Here is a 12,345-nt window from a genome sequence, read left to right on the forward strand (position 1 = left end):
GACGATAAGTGCAACCCTCCGCAGTTCCCGCAGCTTGATTGGGTGGAAATTTATGACTTCAGTCGTCAAGTGGCTGTCTAGTTTTAAGTGGCCTTCACAAGATGCGGATAGATTTACGACTCCGGTGATGTTCCACATTTTGGGGTTTTTACATTTCCTGGGAAAATCGACCGGTCTAATCAGAGCCGTTGCAGTCATGTAATGATAATTTAGATTACGTAATTGGTGTTGCTTCCCATCTCATCCCTGAATTTGTTCTACGTTTTCTCTGTGATTTCACTGTATTGATATCAAATGTTTTGATTACTAATGCTTCTTTTCGTTTACCTTTTTATTTCAGACTGAATTATCACATAACCTGCAACAACTGTCAGAGAAAGCGCGATCGACGACAGAATTTATCCAAAGACTGAAAGGAATGAGTGATAAAGTAACGGTGAGTAATAAACCTAAATGAAATAGTTAAATTGAATTCCGTTCCATGCAAAAACCAAATTCTTTTCCAACTCCATTGTGAGGTATTTTATTGTTCATTAAAAAGATTATCGATTTTGGAAACTAGGGGAAATTACGTATTCTCGGCAGCTTAAGCCTACGCCGTGCTTCTTTTGTAATTTTCTCGGACATCAGCAGACAAATTCCTTGTTTGTCTATTAACATTTATGCGTTGCTCAATCCTCTATCGATTCACACCGACAGACTTGTCAAAACGCTTTTGGAAACGTTTTTACAACGCTGCGAACATCCCTTTTCAGTGTAACTATTGTCGGCAGCCTCATTCTCTTCGGCAACTTTTCCATAACAACTGCTGGCGAATCTCTTCGGCAAATCAGTCACGAGGCGTGCTCATTTGAATTGATGAAATCTCCGGCGATATTGTTTGTTTAGTCTCGGAAATCTCGCCAGCGGGAAGCGGGCAGAACAAAGAATCATCTGAATGTTTCCACTGATGTGTTTTGATAGAAAAATACTGTATATTTGGTGTTTGATATTTTGGTTGCCGATAATAGTCGAATGGCAGTTCGCTTTCAGTCTTCGTCCGAATCAGACGTGTTTCGAGACAGTGAAAGAGTGCTATTGTGGATATTGTTTCCCTTTTTTTTTGTATCATAGTAGTGTTTAGTTAGAGGAACGAACAATGGAACCGAAACGAGAAAATACCATCAAGCTTCGCTTTGGATCGCATACGCGGAATCCGTCCAACGAAGAAGTGTTCACGTTTTTCAAGGAACAAGGATGGAGCTGTGATGACCTGAGTGCTATGTACCGAGAGGATTTTAGCTTGTTTGTGCGCTTCCAGACGGAGGCACGTGTGAAGGATGCCCTTATTAAGCTGGGCAAGCACGTGGATTTCAAGTACGCTAACGGAGATAAGGTACAAGTATCGGTGAGTTTGGCGAACGGAACGTTCCGTTATGTTCGCATTTTCGGTTTGCCGCCAGAGGTGAAGGACGAACAGATCGCTACTGTATTGGCAAAGTACGGTACCATCCATCAGATGGTCCGTGAACGATACTCTGTGGAGACGGGTTTCCCTATCTGGAATGGTATTCGAGGAGTACATATGGAGATGGTGTCCGAGATTCCGGCGCAACTCCATATCCAGAGCATCAGAGCAAGGGTCTTCTATGAAGGATTGCAGCATAAGTGCTTCGTTTGCGGAGCTTTGGATTACCTGAAAGCGGCTTGCCCAAAACGTCAGAGTGTGAACGCGCGGATGAAGCTTTCTACGGAGGAAGTTTCTGGCCAGAGAGCCGCAGCAGCCTGTGGAAGTAAGGAACCTGGATCCTTTGCAAACGTTGTCGTCAAAGGTCTCTTGGCACAACCAGATCCCATGCCAGGTATGGTGGTGCTAACCAAAAATGGCAGTAAACCGGAGGAACTATTGGGTGCCTCTAATGTGAACAGCGTCGTGGTGCCAGCCGAACCATCGGCCGGTGAATCTCCCAGCAAGCCTGCTGTGGTAGAGTCGATAGAGGAAGGAAATGGATCAAAAAAACGTACACGTGATCTGAAACGCATGGACTCTGAATCGTCAGAGTCTGATGCGGTGTCGAGGAAGCAAATCATCGTACCATCCGACGATAGCAAACTGCTAGTAGCACAGAACCGTAGGTCAAGGTCAGTCACGACCAAAAAGAAAACCAACAACAGAGAGTAGGCTAACCTATACTACCAATGAATTTTATTTGTTCAGTAGCAACGATAAACCTTAACAGTACTAACACAGCAGTCAATAGGAGCCTTTTAAAAGATTTCATCTACGAGCACAATATTGATATTGTGTTCTTACAGGAAGTAAGCTACAATGATTTTGCTTTTGTGGCATCACACAATGCATTAGTGAACGTAAGCGTAGATAGGAAAGGGACGGCAATTCTAATTAGAAAAAGCTTCAGCTACTCGGATTTTATATTCGATCCATCTGGTAGGATTTTATCAGTAGTTGTAAATGGAGTGAACTATATAAATATTTACGTGCAGTCAGGAAGTGATAAGAAGCGAGAGAGGGATGAACTGTTCACAGAAGGTTTAAGCGTTCACCTTAACAAACCAGGAACTGTTTTCACGATGCTTGGAGGGGATTTCAATTGTATTTTGGATCCTAAAGATTCTTTGGGGTCGACAAAGAACTTTTCTAATGGGTTGAAGAATTTAGTTGAACTTTTTTCTTTTAAAGATGTAGCCAAATCGCTCAAATCAGACCGTTTCACCTTTCATAGAAATCAGTCAGCTTCACGTTTAGATCGTTTTTATATACCGAAGGAGTTTGTTTGCAATGTTAGCAACTGCAAAACTTTGCCACTTGTGTTTTCTGATCACCATTGCGTGATTTTAACGTTAAAAGTTACAAAAGAACAGATATCATCATGTGGCCGTGGCTATTGGAAAGTTAATCCTAGTTTTTTACATTGTGTTGAAACCAGAAACCGGTTCCGTGCTGAGTATGAAAAACTAAAGCAAAGGTCATCCTATACGTCAGATATTAGCGCTTAGTGGCATTATTGCTTTAAACCAAAAGCAAGAAGTTTTTATAAATCGGAGAGTTGGCATTTGAACCAATCCAACCGATCATCGAAAGCAGTTCTTTCCAGCAAGCTTTTTGAGTATTTCAACAGACAAACCGCAGGAGAAGATGTTACCAATGAAATTGCTATTACCAAATCCAAACTAATGGATCTTGAGCAGAGCAGACTACAGAATTTAAGTGCCAAAATTTCTACAAGTGCAATAACGGAGGACGAAAAAGTAACAATTTATCATCTTTCTAAAGGAATCCACAGATCAAATGTTTTTGGGTTGAGGCTAAAAAATGGAAATACACTTGAAACAGACAACTCAAAGATAGGTTCTTTGGTACATGACCACTTTTCAAAGTTGTATAAAGGTACAATAGATGACTCAGACTTAAACAGATATGAAAATCCGTTGAATTCAATCGTTAACACTCTTCCTGCGGAAGAGGTTGATGATTTGGTGCAAGAAATTTCTGAGGATGAATTGTTGAGGACTCTAAAAGCTTGCAATAAGAAAAAATCGCCGGGTCCTGATGGTTTGACCTACGAGTTTTACCTTTCTAACTTTGAAATTTTGAAAACCGAACTTTTGCGATTGTACAACGCGTACTTGAGTGGACAGATTGTACCTCCAAAAGATTTTTCTGATGGAATTATTACTTTGATTCCAAAAAAAGGAGATCTGACAAATTTGGACAACCATCGCCCCATCAGCTTATTAAATACTGATTACAAGCTCTTCACCAAAATGATTTGTAATAGAATGCAGATAAGTGTTGAGAAACTCGTAGGACCCGGACAAAGTGCATGCATACCAGGGCGATCCTGTATTGAAAACTTGAAAGATGTGCGTAGGATAATGACTAAAGCTAAAGAAAGCAAACGGTTCAAAGGTCTACTCCTTAGTCTCGACTTGGAAAAAGCCTTCGATAAGGTTGACCACGCTTTTTTATGGAAAGTGCTAGGAAAGTTTGGTTTTCCAGACCAATTGATTCAATGTATTCAGCGTTTATACGGAAAGGCAACATCCAAGATTTTGTTCAACGGATTCCTGACGCAGGAAATTCAAATTAGGTCGTCTGTCAGACAAGGCTGCCCTCTGAGCATGTTGTTATTTGTTTTATATGTGGAACCTCTTATTCGGATGATTGATCAAAGCGTGCTCGGGGTACTTGTGTATGACAAATTCCTGAGAGTGATCGCATTTGCGGATGACGTGAATATCTTTCTTCGAAACTCGGAAGAGCTTGATAACGTGCTGAATATCATAGCTATTTTTTCAAAGTTTTCGAAGATTAGCTTAAATCTGAAAAAATCAAAATTTTTAAGGATCAATAACTGTCGTGGTGGCCCATTCCAGGTCCCAGAAACTGAAAATTTGAGGTTACTAGGAGTTACTTTCAAATCCTCCTGGAACGATACTGTTGAATCGAATTATGAAAAATTATTAGGTGAAATGAGGCATCGTATTTGGCAAGTGTCATTCCGCAACATGTGCTTATTGGAAAAAGTTTGGTATGTCAACGTTTTTGTTTTATCGAAGTTGTGGTATTTGGCCCAGATTTTTCCTGCGAAAAATCTCCATTTGGCTAAAATTAAAACAATAGTGGGAAACTTCATATGGAAAAATTGTATTTTTAGAGTTGATAGGCGACAGCTTTATCGCGATACTGATAGTGGTGGTCTTGGCTTGATAGACCCAACGGAAAAATGTAAAGCCCTTTTTGTTTGGAATATCATTAAAAACAATGACGAGAACTGTGAAGTTGGAGAAAAATATCTTCTAAATTTTAAGCACATGTCTAAATTAACACGGAATGGAAAGGAATGGATAACACTTATACCCCAATTGGACAATGGTCTCGATTCTGTGAAACTGCTTTATCGATCGTTTCTCAGTTCACAAGGTTTCACACCTCTTGTGGAATCATTATATCCGCAAATAATTTGGGCTTCTAGATGGAAAATCTTAAGTTATTCTTATCTTCTTGCTGAAGATAAATCAGCATTGTTTCAATTATTCAACGACCTGGTTGTTAATAAACTGAAAAAGGTCCAATACGGTATCGGTGGGGTTGAAAATGCCTTCTGTGAACGATGTGGATGCAACGAAATTGATAGTAATGAGCATCGTATTAAAATGTGCAGCTCTTCGAAGGAAGTGAGGGACTGGGTGTGTAGAATTATACATAACACATTGAAAGTACAATTCAATGATTTTGAAGACATCTTAAGTTGGGATTTTGATTTAGAGTGTCCTCGTCAGAAAACTGTGTCTTGGTTAGCAGTACATTATATTGCATTATGTGTACAGAAACATCCAAAAATAAGCCTGTTTGTATTTAAAAAAAGCATAAGAGAATTCAGATGGAATCAGAAAGAAAAAGTAAAAAAAATATTTGGTGAATATTTAAATATTTGTTAACTAACTGTTTAGTATGTAATATGTAATATGTGGTTTACTTGAAGTATGTTTAATAAATAAATTGAAAAAAAAAAAAAAAAAAAAAAAAAAATGGTGCCGAAGCCGTAAGTCTCCCTATCTGTTTGTGGCAGGCATCAATCCCATAAACGCTATAAAGTTTATAGTATAAACTTTCAGTTACCGCTACTAGAACATTAACTTAAAGTTTTTTTTTGACAAGGGGGAAATCTGCAAACAGTCGCCTGAAAAGGTAACTCAGAGAGCGCACCAACATCGACCCACTAAAACCAGCCCATGCAATGTACATGCAAAAATTCTCGCTGAACTTCTCAAGTGGTGTACAGAGTGTACCGACATTACTCTTGGCCTCAGACCCTCATCTCCCTTCACCTTACGGTATTTCTTCGAAGAGAGGCCAGTGCATGTAACACAACACATGTAGCAGAACTAGCCTAAGTAAACTGCTTCTCCTAGACGACTTAAACAATGTTACAAGGGACCAGCCTCGGCAGGGCTAATCCTCTTCAGCCAACTCTTGGTCGGCGCGCCATAGGCGCTGCAATTCGAGCGTAATGTGAGTAGTTACTGCATTCCAGCACTCGGCATCCACACACATGCTCTATTATATTATCGGGGGACGTGTGCCCTCCGCATGTAGCGAGCATGCGATCTCTCACAACAATGAAACGAGGACAATCGAACACGACGTGCTCCGCTGTTTCCTCCACGCCAGCACAATTGGGGCACCCAGCAGATTCTGAGTGCCCGAACCTATTCAGGTACTGCCTATAACAACCATGTCCTGACAGAAACTGCGTCAGGTGGAAGTTCACTTTCCTATGGTTTCTTTTATACCAATCTGACAAATTTGGTATTAGCCGATGAGTCCATCTACCTTCAATGGAGTTTCCTGCTGTTAACCTCTGAGCGTTGCCTCTTTACACGGTTGAAGCATTGAACATCTTCCTTGATGACGAGCCCGATGGGCGTCAATAATTGACGCCGTATTACGGCTATGACGATCACGGCCTTTATAGAAACTGCTCGGTATGCACTTGCTACGCTTAAGCACATGATCCTGTACGTGCTTTGTACCCGCTTAAGGTTTCTGCCCATTCTATGCGCTTTTAACCAGATTGGTTCTCCATGCCTTAGTATGGATAGTGCCACGCTTGCCAGCAGCTTACAATTACAGCAGAGCTGTTAGACATCCTCGAAGGCTCCGATATAGCCGTAATTGTCCTTTTACAGGCATATTCACCGAGCGAACGTTAAGGTGATTATAAAACGAAGCCAAACTTTAAATTGCCAAGTGAACAAGACTGGAGACAACAGTTCGCGTTGAAAACCAATCAAGTTGCTTGCTTGCTGGTGGTGACCAATGGGATAAATTTTCAAATCGGAACACTGTTTGGTTCTCAAGTCTTGTGCTCTTGAAAATTTGAGGTGTGCCTAAGGGATCGCTTGGACTCTATGGTGCAATCACCTACCGAAATAAGCACCCGTTGCTCGGACTTGCGGTTATTGACCACCACCACCTTAGTCTTGTGACGGGCCAGTCCTAGTATCCTAGGCTTCATGCATTCCTCAACTATGGAAATAGAGTGCGCTGCTGTCAACTCTGCTTTCTCCATCGATTCGCCTTAGACCACTAGGGAGATATCGTCGGCGAAGCCAACAATCTTAACACCCGTCGGAAAGGGCATCCTCAGTACCCCATCGTACTTCGTATTACATAGCATAGGGCCCAGGATTGAAGGTAATTCGAACGCTTTTCTGCCCGCCTCAGTGCCATACAGTAGAATTGTACCATAAAAATGGCTTTCTAGAAGCTTACACAACGGCACCGGTACCTTGATGCGGTGAAATGCGTGGGCTATCACTTCCCAGCTTCTTCACATCCAAAGTGACAACCGCGCAATAATGGATGCCGCACCTTTTATGTTCGATTGCCATTTCAGCTGTCTGAACGACAGACTGCATAACGTCCAGAGTAGATTTACCTTTCTTGAATCCAAACTGGTTGTTGGACAAGCCGTCCGCACTCTCCGTATACGCTACTAGCCGATTGAAAATCAACCTCTGCAACAACTTGCCCGTCGTATCTAGTAGAAGATAGGTCTATATGCCGACGGGTCACCTGGTGGTTTCCCTGCCTTTGGTAGTAGCACTAACGTCTGTCGCTTCCATACATCCGGGAAGATTCCATGATCTATGCAGCGTTGCATCGTGGTTCTGAACATGTCCGCATTTACTGCCGCTTTGAAGGCAACATTCGAGATTCCATCGGGTTCCGGTACCTTGTTCGACGCGAATGATTTCACTACTTTTGCCGGCTCTTCATTCGTCATCCTCGCCACTTTTTCTCCTTCATCTGGCGCATACGGCGCTGGGGGCCATGGGCTTGTGGGATGATGCGGGAAGTGTACATCGATTATCGATCGCAGCAACTCGGGCGACTTCTCTTGGGGCGCTATGGCTTCTTTGGTCTTAGCCCACGGTATACACAACAAGGTAGACTATTCCCGCGTGTAAACAACGATTTTCAATAAAACATGTGTCGTCATTCATATCGCCAAGCATGGGGCTAGAAGGATAGTAAAAGAGAGCAGGCTTTGCTTTCTCTTGTACTCATTCGAGATTGCGATAGGAATGACGTCACTACCAAGTGTCATTTTTCGGAATATAATACCTTGTTTCCATTTTTTTTTTAAATTGAACAAATTACAGATCCCTTGAGGAAGACACAATCCCCGTGTCGAAACGTTGGGTTGAAATAAAACTCGTTTTAATCATTCCAAGACTGCGTAGCCGTTAATTCCACAATACCTTGTTTCTTTTTATCGTGGTCTTAGCCATTACCACTCTGTAGACGTCACCCCACGGACTCGAACTGGCACTCTGGCATAGACTAATAAAGCATGCCCGTTTTCGACTCTTCATTTCCTTTTTGAGAGCTATCTTTGCCTCTCTGAATGCTTCACTGCGTTCTTTGTGCTTCTGTGCGTGCGCGTTGCAATCTTCGCCTAGCCCTAGCAGATTGCTCGAAGATTTGCAATTGATTCGCACCACCAGTACACCGGTGGCCTGTTCTCTCTAAGAGGGACTTTTCTCGGCATGGAAACATCGCACGCTCGTGATATCACAGCAACTAGCCATTCACCGTTTAAGTCCAGAATGTTCCGTTCGCGCCTCAAGGCTTCATTGAATGCTTCGCTATCGCAGCGCGCTACAGTCGACTCTCCACATCTCGATGTTCTACATCTCGATATCTCTCCCTATGTCGATGATTGCTTCGGTTCCTTCATTCTGCATACGATTTCTCTCTCCATATCTCGATATCCTCCTTATCTCGATATTCCATATCTCGATGTCTTCCTGTTGATTGTTTGTTCCCAATTTTCTCTCCATATGTCGATATGAACATTATCAAAGGTTACTAGACCAGATTTAAGTGATTCAACAATTTGGAAACTCGAAATGAAGTTTTTTTGTTTATTATTTTCCAAGTAACGGAGTGATTTTCAATCTAGTGTTCATTTAATTAATGTTCTTTGTCTCGATCTCTCCCTATCTCGATGGTCCCTTCGATATCGAGATGTGGAGAGGCGACTGTATTTTCTAACATCGCGCTTGGGTCGAGTTACATCGCACTGCCCTCTCCTCGCCTGGTACTATACTATACCAAATCGATTGATGATCGCTATGAGTATAACCGTCATCTACGCACCAGTTCATGGTACCTAAATAGTTGGGACTTCAAAACGTCACGTCGATATTTTATTCTGCACCAATTATGTGGAAGTTACTCACCCACATTTGCCAGCTCTACATTTAATGCGGCCAGGGATTCCAACAATAGTTGGTTTTTTTGGTGCAGCGGCTACCCCACTCCACTGCCCATGCACTAAAGTAACAAGTTATCACTTCTGGCTGATTAGCTAGTTCGGCTATCATCCAGTCGACCATGTGAGAAAATTCCTTTATCGATCACCTTGGGGTCGCGTAACCTCTGAAATAGTACACGCCTTTGATTTTTGCTATCGGAAAACCGTCATTTGAGATAAAGACTACTTCTTGGATTGGGTATCGTCCTGTCGTTTCTATAGCTACAAGCTGTTGAGACCTATCCGCCACCCAGTACCTGTTGCTGGCTGGTATGCGGTATGGGTCCGATAGTAACACCACGTCAGTCTTGGTTTCCGAGACTGACTGCCAAAGCAGCTGCAGCTGAGCTGTATCACAATGGTATAAATTTACTGTGTTACTTCCGTTTTGGCTTGTTTGATAGTCCGCTTGTGCCCGGACATTTAGGTCCGCCCGTTAAGTGTTCATTGTCTGCTCTGTCGACACATATTAAGCACTTAGCGAATTGCTTACAATCGCTTGCCCTATGGTCTTCGGTGCCGCATTTTTCTGCACATCCTTCTTCTGACGGGACCATTGCAACTCCATGACTTATGGCCCTACGCGAAACACTTAAAGCAAACTTCAGGAAGGTGCTTGCTGAATAGCTGCGAGTTTACCGTTACCGCACAACATGTACCTTTTACAAAACGCTTATAGCTTATAAAACGGTATTCCTCCATGAGTATGAAACGTGGACGATGCTCTAGGAGGACTTGCAAGCTATTGGGGTTTTCAAACACCAGGTGCTAAGGACGGAGACGTGCAGAAGAACGGTGTGTGACGGCGAAGGATGAACCACGAGCTCGCCCAGCTCTACGGAGACCTCAGTATCCAGAAGGTGGCCAAAGCTAGAAGGATACGATGGACAGGGCATGTTACAAGAATTCCGGACAGCAACTCTGCAAAGTTGGTGTTTGCTTCAGATACAGGAAGGCGCGGAGCGGAACGAGCTAGGTTCATAGGCGGACCAAGTGCACAACGACTTTGCGAGAGTGGGGCAGAACTGAGGAACAAGGGATGTGGCCACGAACCAAGTATTGTGGTGTGAAATCGTTGATTATGTTTTATCTGATTAGATGCTTATTAAATAAATGAAATGTAGCAAGTATGTTTGAAAATCATTGAAGGCTTTCAATACGATGCGTGGAATATGTTCCAAGGCCAGATTACACAATATTTCATGCATGAATTTAGGTTTTCACACTTGTTCAGCTCCTAAAGATAATTAAATATAATTCCACGTCACATGTAGCTTTTCATCATTACTTACCATTTCAATTTTACCCCACAGGAATCCTGCATCGAATTCGAACGAGTGGTAACGGCACAGTGTGAAGCGCTGATAGAATCGATAACCGCGCGGAGGGAGGTCCTACTGGAAGCCATCCGACAAGACAAAGATACCAAAATTAGAACACTTAAGGTAAGAATCCTTTTCACTGTAGTTTCTTTCGCCGTTGTTATGGCTAATAACACATTCTTTTTCGTTTTTTCATCATCCCAACATCGAACAGGATCAACAAGCGAGTTGTACAGGGAAACTGCAGCAAACCACAGGATTAATACAGTTCTGCATCGAAGCGTTAAAAGAGACTGATAGTGCGGCATTTTTACAGGTACTTAAATTTAATTTCCGCTGATTGCTTTACATTTGTTCAGCACAGATGCCCTGGTACTGGTCTGGTATTGTTGTTTTGACTGCTGCATTTGTCGAGTGACGGCCCTACCATCCAATTCGCCAACAGACGATGGACGTTTTCGATTTGGTGCCCAGTGTGATGTGCCACTATTGGTGATAGGGCCGTCGAATCGTTTTGTCGTACACGGTCAAATACTCGACACATTGTTGTAGGTGCGAGAGACAATCGTGACTGGAGCCCTGCCGCCTACCGTTTTTAATGGACTGGCTATTTTTCTTCCACCACACGACAGCCACAGGCCGCCAAACGAAACCAATTGTAATAGCTATGGTGAGGCTATTCAGTGTACCTATATTGTTTGGAAGCCAATGTTTGTTTTAAGCGTCGAGTTTTTTTAGGAAATATTATTTTAATGACCGAATGGTAGTATGTTAAGAAAGTGTGTAATGTTTCAAAATGTATTCACAAAGTTTGCTGCGCTTTCAATAACAAATTTCTGATTTATCAAGCAACAAGTTTTCCGAAATTCAACAAATTATATAGTTTTGGATTTTTTTGGGATAGCTGTGCATTTTACAATATGGGTCTTTAAAATATACAAATTAATGGACCATAGATGCTCCTTGGACGTGATGGATTCCGTACACAGTAACATCATGATGTTCTTCTTTGTACCAAATATCCTATCATTTTTTGGAGTAACTATAAGAAATTGGTTTAAGGTAAGGTAAAAGTATAAAATTATGCGGTCCAAATCCAGTGAGTTCTATTGAAATTTCTCTTCCGTTATAAAGTTAAAAAAATAGCTCTCTCTATGACCGATCAGCACATTGAGCTTGGTTTTACAAATATTTGAAATCGGAAATGTGTCATACTTACTGCTTAAGAATATAACAGGACAATATATTAAACTATGCAAGGATACTGTATTAATGCCTCTTTATTGCAGAGAGCTATGACTTCAAAATTTGTACTGATAATTTGCGGACACCCTGTAGAACGATGGCATGTTCGGCAAAGTTGCTCAGTATCACAAAGGCCAACATTATTTGACCCGAAATTTTCGAAATTTTGCCACAAGGCAGCGCTAGTGAACAAATAATTTTGTTTTGCGGATAGCTCAGTATCCTGACCAAAGTTGTTCAGTATGACAAGGGCGATTTACTTCGCATTGTCATGTTTAAGTAAAAGTGTCTAGAGAAAAATACATACATTATTCTTATTTCGTCATTGCATGAACGCCACATTTTCCAAGATATGGATTGGATAGAAATGAAGTAAGGTTGAAATGTCAGTCATTATTAAAAAAATGGGGAATCCATTCGCTAACAATCTTGATGAGATAACTAGGACT

The 12,345-nt window shown here is 41.8% G+C and overlaps 1 protein-coding gene across 1 annotated transcript; it reads left to right on the forward strand.

The window, feature by feature from the left end:
* Window positions 1-344: 344 nt before the first annotated feature.
* Window positions 345-10,991, forward strand: LOC110680272 (E3 ubiquitin-protein ligase TRIM9-like). The gene is made up of 3 exons (XM_021856092.1): window positions 345-436; window positions 10,643-10,774; window positions 10,866-10,991. The coding sequence occupies exons 1-3, from the start codon at window positions 419-421 to the stop codon at window positions 10,989-10,991; spliced, it is 276 nt and encodes a 91-aa protein (XP_021711784.1). The 5' UTR covers window positions 345-418.
* The last annotated feature ends 1,354 nt before the right edge of the window (window positions 10,992-12,345 follow it).

This window comes from Aedes aegypti, unplaced genomic scaffold (genome assembly GCF_002204515.2).
Source record: "Aedes aegypti strain LVP_AGWG unplaced genomic scaffold, AaegL5.0 Primary Assembly AGWG_AaegL5_hic_scaff_113_PBJ_arrow, whole genome shotgun sequence".
Lineage (NCBI taxonomy): Eukaryota > Metazoa > Arthropoda > Insecta > Diptera > Culicidae > Aedes > Aedes aegypti.